General features: G+C 40.7%; 1 protein-coding gene across 1 annotated transcript in view; it reads right to left on the bottom strand.

Moving 5' to 3' along the window:
* The window catches only part of LOC134742133 (probable chitinase 10), a 49,477-nt gene that overhangs the window by 15,614 nt on the left and 21,388 nt on the right, over window positions 1–12,475 (bottom strand). Inside the window, exons 13-27 of the mRNA XM_063675098.1 lie at window positions 12,240–12,339; window positions 12,067–12,145; window positions 11,519–11,707; window positions 11,072–11,334; window positions 10,344–10,565; window positions 9,794–9,992; window positions 9,391–9,497; window positions 6,456–6,672; window positions 6,009–6,269; window positions 4,308–4,475; window positions 3,631–3,840; window positions 1,977–2,153; window positions 1,729–1,800; window positions 1,045–1,233; window positions 567–667 (exon numbers count right to left, since the gene is read on the bottom strand). Of these exons, the coding sequence (XP_063531168.1) occupies window positions 567–667; window positions 1,045–1,233; window positions 1,729–1,800; window positions 1,977–2,153; window positions 3,631–3,840; window positions 4,308–4,475; window positions 6,009–6,269; window positions 6,456–6,672; window positions 9,391–9,497; window positions 9,794–9,992; window positions 10,344–10,565; window positions 11,072–11,334; window positions 11,519–11,707; window positions 12,067–12,145; window positions 12,240–12,339 (2,554 nt within the window). The remainder of the gene's footprint in view (window positions 1–566; window positions 668–1,044; window positions 1,234–1,728; window positions 1,801–1,976; window positions 2,154–3,630; window positions 3,841–4,307; window positions 4,476–6,008; window positions 6,270–6,455; window positions 6,673–9,390; window positions 9,498–9,793; window positions 9,993–10,343; window positions 10,566–11,071; window positions 11,335–11,518; window positions 11,708–12,066; window positions 12,146–12,239; window positions 12,340–12,475) is intronic.

Here is a 12,475-nt window from a genome sequence, read left to right as displayed (position 1 = left end):
ATATAACAGTAGTATCGCTCGCAGACGTATCTGCTTGATAAAAAATTGGTTTAATCTTGTCGTTCGTTGCGAAGATCGAGAGTCACTCTTCCTATACCTATATAAACGAGTATATAAATGATCACGCGCCATGTTGCGGAATTTCACGGGAACTAATATTTTCATATTATACTGAACTATCACCCTATACATGAAAATAACAGCGCCCTCTTGACAATGATCGTATATTACTGGTCAGGCTTTATATGATGAAAACGCATTTCACTATTGAAAATGAATTGATGTTTACTAAAAAAATATACATGTACCTACAAGATTACATTACAATGTGTGTGATGTAGGGACCTTGCTCGTAAAGCGCACAGAGGCACAATCCAGCTGATGCTACTGCCGACATGACTCCCTACTTCAGCTGCCACAAATGCCGGACCCGCATCGGCTTATACAGTCACGAGAGACGTTGTTCCTCGCATACAGACGCTACATAAATCATCTGTCAAGATGTTAAAAGCCTTATGATGATGATGATGTAGGTACAAGACGTACCAATCAATCACTAATCTTACCGAAGGCGCGGTCGTGAGGTTTTCAGTAGGCTTCTTTGAGGTGGTCCATTGCTGTGGTCTCTTGGTGGATGTAGGCGGAGATTTCGTTGCACCGGGTTCGCCTAAATAACAGAAACCATAAATCACTACAGGTTTCTTTAAATACGATTTGATGTGTATTTTTTCATTGTGATTGTGGAGCTTTTGTTACTCTGATAGGTAATTAAATATTCTCGTATGATTAATTTTAAAATTAAGGATTGTTGATGTATGAAAATCTAGGAAGTAAAAAGCTTAGTAGCAGTTAATATAACAGCAGCTGTCAATGCAAACCATCACATATGATGAACTTTACCCAATTGCAGCAGTTAGTCTACTTGTCCCTTTGCTGGCCGGGCGATGTCTCGACTAACTCCTACTCACTCTGTTCGGAGCACTTTAATGTGAGATCTCTTTCGCTCTCCATTTATCTCAGGAGATATGTCAGTGAGATACCAACCATCGCACATGGCGAATTCAGCCCAATCGCAGCGGTTGGTTCGCTTGTCCCAGTGCAGGCCGGGCGGGCACAGCTGCTTGCGCCAGCGGCCGCTCACGCACAGCAAGTACGCGTCGCAGGTGCTGGCCGACGTCATCGACTCGCCGGATTTGCACGAGCTGTCTTCGGCGGGGACGTTGCTTGGCTGAGCTGTTAGTAAAGCATTAGGTATATATAGCATGAAAGTTATTTTCTTATGAAACATTGATTAGCTCAATCAACCAAGAGTTATACGGTTATTAATTCGCTAAGTATCTGTTCGACACACATACAAAGACATATGGCGGATGATATTGCTCCTGTTTCACTTCACTAATGGTTACAGAATGATATTGGCGTTATATAATCCAATCCACACGCACCGAATAGCAACCCACTTAATAGCGCTTAGGCATGATGAATACAATCGTAATTAGATAACTGTATTTGATTCCGCGTAAAGCATCGGCGAAGACGAGCAATATATGGCGGCAGTATGACGTGCCTTGCGTAAAAGATGTGCAGTTAATGAGTTCAAAAGGAAGGTACAACACAATATGTACATGAAAAACAAAAGGTTTTTTTGGAATTGTTTTATTATTATGTTATAAATAAATACCTGCACTATGTTAGAAAAATCAACATTCTCGGTTACTAGTTACTTACGTGTGGTAGGGGGTCTGGTTGGAATTCTAGTAGTTGTTCGGGTCGGCAAGGCAGCCGAAGTGCTTGACAAACCTGTGAATTATATTATGCAGGTCATCTTTCAATTAATAAAAAAGGGGTTGTGAGAACGAGCCACCAAGTGTTTCCACACATAGATGGTAGCATTAGAGGCCGTGTCCAGAATCGAACCCCGAGACGAGGACAGCGTACGAACTGTCGCTGAACAAGTGCTGACTATAATGACTCACTTTCACACTTGGCGTATTTGGGCCAATCGCAATAGTTCTGCTTAGGGCTCCAGTGAAGGCCGGGGGCGCAGCGCTGCCGGCGCCACACGGAGCCGTCGCAGTGCAAGTATGCGTTACAGTCTCCTGCTACGGACTTGTATGTTTGGCCGTTGCATGGTGTTCCATCCATGAAATCCCCTGTTGAAAAAAAGGGCAAGTTAGGAATAACAACTTTAAGATTTGGCTGTATGAACTCGTTTAGAACACCTTTTAACAGGTTAAGTACAACAAGTACAACAATATTTCTTAGTAATGGTAATTCAATACCTATTATTGGGTATTTTCTGAAGCAGTTATTACATTTGGTTCGAAAGACCATGTGTACAGCTGTAAGAAGGAGTGGTAGGTAAGTAATAGTTATGTTTAAGCGTTTCGCGGATAGAATGCCGCAAGCGATCCCATATCCCATGACGCTCCCCTAACGGTAAAAGAGGGTGACGCCGCAGGGGATTTTAGTGGGTATTTTCCTCGCCTTCCTCTGGCTAAAAGAGGATGTACGGGAGCAGCGAGTCCCGCATACCACCCCCCAATTGGCTTTCCCAGCCCAGGGTGAGATGTGTAAATGCATTAACACCTGCGTCAAAAAAAAAGTTATATTTGAGCGCTAATGGATGAAATTTTCTACGAACTAAGCACCACCATATATGTACAGATGTATTAGTGCATAATTGTTTTCCATCGTATTTTCTCGGAAACGTTCGTATTTGTCATGCTACCTCAGTCAACCTCAGTTTTTTTGAACCGAGATTGACTGAAATAGCAAGACACGTTTGTAGGTGTCCGTGAAAATACGATGGAAGATAATTATGCAGTGACATCTGTATGAGTTCATATAGCAATCTGGTTCGAAGGACCAATATAATGTGTTATGTCCCTAATGGTAAGAATGTTTATTTGAGTCCGTCCAAGCTAACTGTGCAACAACTTGGCATGGCCATTTTGTGGAGTGCCACTATATAGACGTCACATTTTCTATAAATTTGGCCTTAAACACTCTATATCAGCGGTCTCTAAATTGCGGCCTATGAGCCTGCGAATCTGTCCCGAGAAAAATGTCCAACTCCATATAACCCGGCCCGCGAAAAGGAAGCAGAGGCTCAGCTGCTGCCCTCGGGACCAAAAGTTTGAAGACTTCCTACTCTATTTCGCTTGCTGGCAACTCGGCGAAGAGTTAGCTTAAACAGAATCTTAATTAATCATTACGGTAATCCGCCGCTAACGTAACTCATCACTCCGCGCCGCGCGGCCTGCATCAGGCCCCGTAGACAACATGCCAATCGCTAGCGCTACGTAGCGAACGAAACGCAACTGTCACTGTCACACTAATATGGAAGAGTGATAGAGAGACACAAAGCGATTCGATGGCGAAGCGATAGCGATTGTCACCTTGGCTAGGCCGATCGTGTCGCAATAAAATATGTCTAAAGCAAGTTAACACTGTGTACTGCGTCGCAGCTGGTTGCAGAAACAGTAACAAAAATGCTGACCACACAAGTATATATAATATGTATGTCCAATCGGAAACGTTTAGGCACGTTTGGTATACCTAAACAAGAGTTTTGGTATACAGTGAACCACTGTACGTAGTAAGCTATTATTTATTCTGTGTCATTACCAGAACTTGCTGGTTCAGTAGTTGGTCTACGCGTAGTCGTAGTAGTGCGTCTGGTGGTAGTGGTAGCTCTGGTGGTAGTAGGGGGTCTGGTGGTAGTGGTAGCTCTGGTGGTAGTAGGGGGTCTGGTGGTAGTGGTAGGTCTCGGCGGGGGTCGTGCCGTAATCGGTGCGAGTGTACTTGTAGCTGTAGTTGATTCGCTGCTTGAAGTCGCTGGAGAATAAAATGCATTTGGTTGTTGGTTATATATTTTATTTTTATATTACAAGGATATAATAAGGACAATAAGGTACGATGGGACGTGACGAGAACTGTCCACAATCACTTGAGCAATTAGGTACCAAGGTATCTTGCTCATGCCTGTGCTTTACGTGTCGCAATCGAATTAGCTGTCACAGTCCTTCCTCTTTAGGTAAGGAAAGCTAATATAGGTACTAGACAAACTTGGGTACCTACTTGGCGAAGCGGGGCCAGTCTCAACGATAGTGGCGGACTAGTCCTGCAGTAGGTACCTATACAGTTGACGTCAAATACATGTTTACACTTTTGCTCCTTTGTTATAAGGCAGAATCATAAACATATCATTGTCGTCGACTGTACACGTGACGTACCTTTTAGAGGTAGCAGTAACAGATCGTCCCACAGCATAGGTATGGGAAGCTACTTGACCAGTGACCAACCTGAGCACTTGGCGAAGCTGGGCCAGTCACAGCGCGTAGTAGCGGCGGACCAATGCAGGCCGGGCGCGCAGCGATGCTTACGCCAAACACCACCTTCGCATTGGAGGTAACTTTCGCAATCGCCTGCTGCCTCACGGTATTCGCCCGCAGTGCAGGGTTTACCTTCCGCTGTAAAAAAGAATCATTAATTTATTTCAAAACATTTTTTTGTCGCATATTGGCTTTAGTCACTTTTAGCCACCTTTTAGCTTTTGAGTTTTTCTTATTGATTTAGTGGTTCACTTTATTATTTCACTTACGTAGTATAGGTATTTATTGGTACATAAAACTACTTCATACGTTGGTTTGTTTATGACATCGTAATAGTTATTTGGTTAACAGCTTTATTTATGCGACCGGTCTGGCCTTTTTTTTAATTTTTATTTTTTGTTTTCGGAGTGGGAAATGCATTTACGCACCGTCCCCCCCGGCCGCGGGAAGCCCATTGATGGGGGGGGGGGGGACTGGGACTCGCCGCTCCTGTCCCCTCTCATCTGGCGAGAGGGGAGGGAGAACTTGGCCCTACCCACTAAACCCACTCCGGCGTTTCACCCTCTTTGCCGTTTGCGCGACCGGTCTGGCCTAGTGGGTAGTGCCCCGCCTGCCTGTGAATTTATTTGTGTGATGAGCACAGATATTTGTTTCTGAGTCATGGGTGTTTTCTATGTATATAAGTATGTAGGTATTTATCTATAGAAGTATGTATACCGTCGCCTAGTACAAGCTTTGCTTAGTTTGGAGCTTATAGGTTGGTCTGTGTAAGATGTCCCCTAATATTTAATTATTTATTTAAGGGGGCAAAGTTGTTGTTTAATCGCTCGTGCTAATATTTATACCCTAGTAAGCGAAAGATTCCAAAATTGAACCACGAGCGTAGTGAGCGGTTCGAAAAGTGGAATCTTGAGCGTTGCGAGGGTTTTAAGGCACGAGGGTTAAACACAAACTTTGCCTCCGAGTGAAACACAACATTTTTCACCACACCAACGTGAGGAAAATATTAACTACGAAATAGTACCAAAAAAATCTAACCAAATCAAATCCAAATGAACGTAATAAAGATGTAGGTATCATTCAAAATCCTAATTTAAAAGTCAATTCTACCAGCTAACATAAGGAAACAACTCAAAATTTACATCTGATTACTTTGCCCCACATGTGGATAAAATGCAACTTTCTCATTAGTTTTTGAACAATCAAGAGGGCCTTTACCAGTTGGTGTGGTGAAAAATTCACTCATAAAAAATTGCTCAAAGATGGTTGTATTCTTAGTTTGTGTACTTTGATCATTATCCTTTAATTACTTTAATTACTAGTCAGTTTACAATCTCGCTAGTTAAATTATAAACTGAGCCGCGTAACCAACCAACCACCAACCTACCAACGTTTAACCAACGTTTTGACTTATGCGTACTAACAAGAATATGGATTGGTATTAAGGAAAGGTAATAGGGTAGATATTTGCTGAGAGGGTCGAATGGATTTACCCGAGTTTAAAGTTAAGCGACACAACTATCGGTAGTAAGATTACAAACTAACCTAACCTACGTTAGATTGTAAATTAACGGGTGCACTATCTTAGCGTGCCATTTATAAGAATAGCTTTACGTTGTCAAATTGAAGATTCGCCTTCTCTAATCGTATCGTATTGTGTAAAACAGTCACCAGATTGTGATGATTGAGTGGTCGTCCTTCTTGTAGTAGTTGTTCTGACTGTAGTAGTGGGTTTCATAGTAGTAGTGGTAGCCTGCGACCACCACGTTTGCGCGGTCGTAGGTGTTGTGGAGGTAGGCTTCATGGTAGTGGGCTGAGACCACCAGGTCTGCGCCGTGGTGGCAGTAGTGCTCTCTGGCTTCCAAGCGGGCCAGGTAGTCTGCGTGGTCGGATAGTCATGACCGGGGTGGACGTGGTCTCCGCCGGCGGATCCTGGAATGTAAAGCAATGATAATAACCAATAGTGGTACGAAACTAAAAAGTCTTTGACGACCAACCATTCCGTCTTGCCATAAATATGAAAAATCCCTCCCCATCTTTCCTGGCCTCTCCCGTAGAAGAGCAGATTAAGCCAGAAAGAAGTTTACAATGCTTTAATAAGAAATAAAGTGAGCTCACCATCAGACGCAACGGTGGTTGTTGTAGGCGGCGGCGGCGTGACGGGCTGCGGCGGGCGTTCGCAGGCGTCGGCGGGCTGCGGTACGGTCCGGCCGAGGGCGCGGCCCGCAGCCCGCAGCAGCGGCCACGGCTCCCCGCAGCAACGGTTGTTGAAGTCGTCCAGATCCATAGCCCATGCCGTCACCCCGCCCAGACCTTGGCGCATAGCCCATTCTACCTGTTAAAGTAAAGTAACAATAGTGAATCCAGCTGTTAAACTAAAACTAACGTTCGTAGCTCGACGGTCAATAAGTGGTTAAGTATGTTTCCCTGCGTACGATTGTTAGGCAGTAGCGCAAATATATTTACATACAAATTCGTAAGTTCGTATTCGTAATTTGTTTTCCTAATGGTTCCAAAATCAACGCTATAGGAAGAAAAGTCTTAGTACCTGTCATAAATTCATAAAATAGTACATAGGTATATGATTTTAGTATCAGACTAGAAACTTAATTAAATACTTGAATGATAATATATGATAAATGATAAGCACCTTGTACCTACCTGCCTACTTCGGGTTTCTTTTCATGCAATGTTCCACAATGCTACAGGTACCTACTTGTAGCATTGTGAAGGTATATGTTAATGCAGTTAACATAACAATAAGAATTCACCATAGCAACCTTAGCCTACTAGCCTAGAAGTCTCTAAAAGTAAACTAAGTATGTGTTATGGTTATGGTAATATATCACAGCATAAAGGATCTTCTGACTTTCCAAAGTCAAAGTCCGTACAATTTCTCATTTTCACGCTACTTTACTGCTACGTTTCGAATTCAATATTATGACTATTTTTCAAACGACGGTATCTTGGGCGCATGTTCGCATGTTCCTATTTAAGAAATATTCCGACCAAACTAAATGAAATTATTTTCAAAATTACTTTCTTGGGATTAAATATGAGAATATTAGGAATATAATAATATTTCACATAAAATTATTCAACGGTATCGTATCTGAAGGAGCCCAAATTTGGTATGTTTTGAAAATTTTATTTTAATTTAAAACACGTGACTGAAATGTAATTAATGATATGATATATTTTTAGAACTGGCTTAGAATGGCCTTTCACACACGAACAAATATATATTTTTTTCCATACAAAAAAAGATGACGTCATAACTCCTCTCCTTTTTAGGGTTCCGTACCCAAAGGGTAAAAACGGAACCCTATTACTAAGACTCCGCTGTCCGTCTGTCCGTCCGTCTGTCCGTCTGTCTGTCTGTCACCAGGCTGTATCTCATGATTCTCATGATCCGTGATGACACTTGAAATTTTTACAGATGATGTATTTCTGTTGCCGCTATAACAACAAATACTAAAAAGTACGGAACCCTCGGTGCGCGAGTCCGACTCGCACTTGGCCGGTTTTTTATTTTATTTTTCGGTGCTTCGGGTCAAATTGATTTATATGGACTAAAGATCAATCGTGCCGATTTTAATGGCTTTAACACCATTTGCAGCGTTTTTTGGCGAATCGCTAGCACTATGAGCAGGCTGAACCTCTATGGAAATCAAAGCTATTGCGCTCCGACTTCCGAACTCAAACTCTACTGTTATTGCGTTAATTCGACACTAACTTCCACGGAACTTACATCTTTTGTAAACTAGAAAAATATGTTACGGTTCGTATCAAAATCGTACTTCGTACTGTAACCACATCAAACCTATGTATCTAATTGATGAAATTAATTTCATGGTGGATATTACGTTTATCGTTAAAAATTAATGTTTGTGCATTTTAAGAATAATGTTTGAGTGAGTTAAGTTTTCTTAGTGCGGTTGCATGGCACTCATAAAGCCATTAACTACTGTAATTTGTAATTACTGTCTTCAATAGTGTGAGTAATTGGCCTAATTAGACGACGATAATAAGTCCAATCGCAGCACGTGTATCTAATAACAATTATGTTGGTCCTTAAGTCGGTATCATTAAAACGCGTTTTACAATCTAGGGTACTCAGTTTTTTCCAAATTCAAAGCCGAAGCGTTACCAAACCACCAAAGTATAATAATTATTTGTTATACAAGGGTGCAAAGTTGTATTTTACCCGCGAGTGTAGAATTGAAACACGAGCAAGCGAAAGGATTCTATAGGTGAACCACGAGCGAAGCGAGTGGTTCTAAAATAGAATCCTAAGCGTAGCGAGTGGTTCAACACACGAGAAGTAAAATACATTTGCGCCCGTGTGTAACACAAAACTTTTCACCTCACTATAGCGAGGAAAGTGCGACATCCACAGGCGTTAGATCATCTTCATCACTGGAATCACTCATTACTTTACGATATTATAACAGAAAACTCTGGAAGTTATGTATTTTTACGCGAGTCGGTGAGAAAAGGTTTTAAGTAAAAAAATTGTTGACAGTGTTGACATTTCTGATGTACGAAATGTCAACGATGCGTTTTGAAGTTGCATCGACTCCTTGTGCGTTCAGAATTATATTTAACATCACTATAAAAAAACAATCGTTTCTTATGGAATTTTAAGGTTTATGACTTAAAATCATTAAATAAAGCTAAATTTGGTATTTTTTATTAGATTCTCAAACCATTTATTTAATGATAATTAATATCGAACGAACCATTATCATGAGCGTTTTACGTTTTGTTATTTGTCAAGCTACTTAAACACGCTCCATCCAAACGGTCAAATGACTTTCCCCACTAGTGCGCGTTTTTCCCCGCTTGTATTGAAGGATAAACGACAACTTTCCGAGCTAGTGAGGGGAAAAGTTATTTATTATAGTTAGCTACATTCAATTTTACATTGTAATTTTTGCTATTTTTTATAGGTATTTAAGTTTAAGTACGAAAGTAAATAAATGAATGTTACAGAAATGGTTCGTTAGAATTATTTAAAAAAAGTTGTTATCTATGGGTTTTTTATACGGACCTTTTCAGTTATGGATTTCGGGTCGTCATAACCCACCCATTGATTTTCTGAATACGCGTAGGGACCGGCTCTGTCTTGGCGTCCAGTTTTCCATCGCAGATTTTTAACTGCAGAAAAAAAAAACAACATAAGATACAGTGTTTCTGCAGTGTCTTCAGTAGTTCAGTACGATGGAGATTGACTCTATACTTATCTCATAGCGACGCCTTTACGTTTTAAAAATGATTTGTAAATTAGGTCGTGTTTTAAGTTATTGCTGCCAGATACGCACTTGAAGGCTTATTCGACAGCAATTGGATGTGTTAAGCACTGCAAAATATTATGGGATATGGGATGGCCGCGTTGACAGTGCCAATGATTTAAGGCGCACAACAAATAGTGACTAGAATTGAGATAATGATACCTCGGTAACAAATTTCGTAGTAGGCCATCATGCCGGGCTGCTTGGTGAACTCGCCGGGCTCGCCGGGGCCGGATGCTGCAGAGCCCGGGCCACTGGTGCCACTCGTGGCGAGTCTGTACGTCTGGCCGTAGAACGACAAACCTAGAAGTATTTTCTTTGGGTCTGCGCCTCCGCTGATAAGAGCTTTCACGGCGTACTCCTGTTAATAACATTTTCTTGTTGTAATTTTTAATCTTACGTGAAAACTTCAATAAAATCAAATGTCGCGCATCTGCCCACATCCAGTATATATTTTCTGAGCTTTCGAAAATATTAAGTACGTTGGATACTTTCACGAAGTAATTGTTTAAACCTATAATTTCATTATTAAGTATGTAATGTATAATAGTTAGTATAGAAAGATCTTAATTTATTTACGTGTAGCTTTATCTGGAAGCATGACTTATTTAAGATCTTTCGGATAGTGAGTGATCTTCATTAGCTTGGTACATTTTTGGCTTTTGGTTACATTCAGATCTGAATTACAAAATAAATTATATGCAATTCTTACGATAGAGTAGTACGGGATTTTGTCCTTCGGTGAAGGCACCAACGGCGTATGGTGCGCAGTAGTGCTTTCCCAGCCACCATGGTAGTCATAAGTCATGGCGCTTAGGAAGTCGGCGGCTTTAGAAATAGTAGTTAGGTCGTATGCCGCTTCTATCACTTCTTTATAGCCGGATATCGCTACACCTAACTCCATTCCTGCGCCATGCAAAGCTTTTGATAGTTCCTGAAAAAGAACAAGTGTTTATTTATGACAGGACGACGAATTGAAAATTTAACAAAATTAGGATTCAGGTGGTCTAATAATAGTTATTTACGATACAAGTGCGGAAAAATAGGAGAAATGGGGAGAATTACCTATTCGCACGTGTATCGTACAACGTTTTACAGTACATATGGCCTTTTAAATTTTCGGCACAGGGTGTCGTAATGGAGCACCAGATTTACTGGAAAAGCTATTAAACCCTACAAGTTTAACGCCGGCGCCGTACTCTGCAGCCTGTAAGAATCTTGATAAAACTTTATGCCACAAATAAATCTTGCAATTAGCAGGATACTTGACAGTAGTAAGCAAATCTAGATGAAATTGCAATGCCTTTTAAAAATTTAATAGTTCTACTCTTTCTATAACTAAGGCGCTAAATTTCAAGGAATATTATGCGCTTACAAATGAGATTGTCTATATTATGAGAGATAAACAGAAATATAATATATTTCCTTAGTTTAAGTTACCTGTATTAATTTTGCGTAATTCGCTTTATCAGATGCTGCGCCCTTCTTACAATTACTCTGCCAGCAGACCGGATAGTTCCAGTCTAAGTGAAGACCTCGGAAGTTGTGCATTCGTAGGAAAGACACGAGTTTTTCTGTAAACTTAGCTCGGGCAGCACTCGAGGATACAAGGCGCGAATATTTGTCTCCGGCAGAGTCTGTCCACCCTCCCAATCCTAGTAGGACTGTCACGTCTTTCAGAGATGTTACACGTTCATATAAATCTGAAAAAAAAACAAGACTTAGAAATTTGTATATTCTCAAAGCCTCTCTTAATATCGTATGATATAGATTATCGATCATAATTTAATTGAATTCTCTAACTACCTATTACCGCATAGCCAAATGTTGCAAAAGCCATTCGAGAAAAATTAATGATGAGTTGTTTTTCTCGTTGAATTAACTTACTGTTGGTGATATCAGTCCATGGGTCGAACTCTTTAGCGACGAGCTCATCCGGTGACAATGACCCGTAAGCGTAAACTATGTGTGTGCAAAGTCTGGTGTCAATTTGCTCTGGAACGAATTTACCGTCGCCGCGCCGATAGAAAGCCCAGCTGGTCATGTAGCACACTACTCGTTTGTTGTTTTCAGGACCTAAAAGACATAAGAGAAGTAAGTAAAATGTATGTAAATAAAAGTAAAATGTTAGTAAGTAATTTGGGGGCGCAAGATTGTAGTTGCTGCAACGCCGAGCTATTGCTGGAATTGTTTAATTTATGTTCATCAGTGTGTATGAAGGAGTTTTTGAGGCATATATGCGCTACTTTAGGGGGACAATTAGGTATACGAGTAGGCACCAACCAAAAATATTTTTAGTAAGACGAAAGGGGACGACCGCCTCGTAACCGGTTATCCATACAAACGTATTCCCGTGAATTAATGGTGGAAATAAAGAAAACCAAGGGATAACAATACAAAGTGTTAGACTTATTAATAGTATGATTAGAACTTACTCTTTTTGAAATTTTCAGCTATTGAAATAAATTGAACTCGTTCTCTGTTCATCATGTCATGATTTACTTGATCACTCCACTGCAATAAATTATTAACCCATGAATTAATAAAGTTAATAAGTATTCTGCGTGTTCGGATACGAAACTGTACTGGTAATGAATGTAATATTTACCTCGAAATCATTATCATATGCATGAGGTAATAATCGTGCTGCTTCCTCCACGCTGATCCTAAGGCTTTGACCCGGTAGACACTTGGTAACATCCTGGTGTCTGCAACAGTAAGTACTTATATGTACTTAAAATTTACATAAAGCGTAACGTGCTGAAGATGATATTTTTTAATTATTTTTCATTTCTCATGCTCTGAAAGAGGGTCATTGTTGTTCTAAAAGGTGTGCAGAAAATG

Source organism: Cydia strobilella, chromosome 6, assembly GCF_947568885.1.
Source record: "Cydia strobilella chromosome 6, ilCydStro3.1, whole genome shotgun sequence".
NCBI lineage: Eukaryota > Metazoa > Arthropoda > Insecta > Lepidoptera > Tortricidae > Cydia > Cydia strobilella.
The sequence above is the reverse complement of the archived record's forward strand: the minus strand, read 5'-3'. Positions and strand labels throughout refer to the sequence as shown.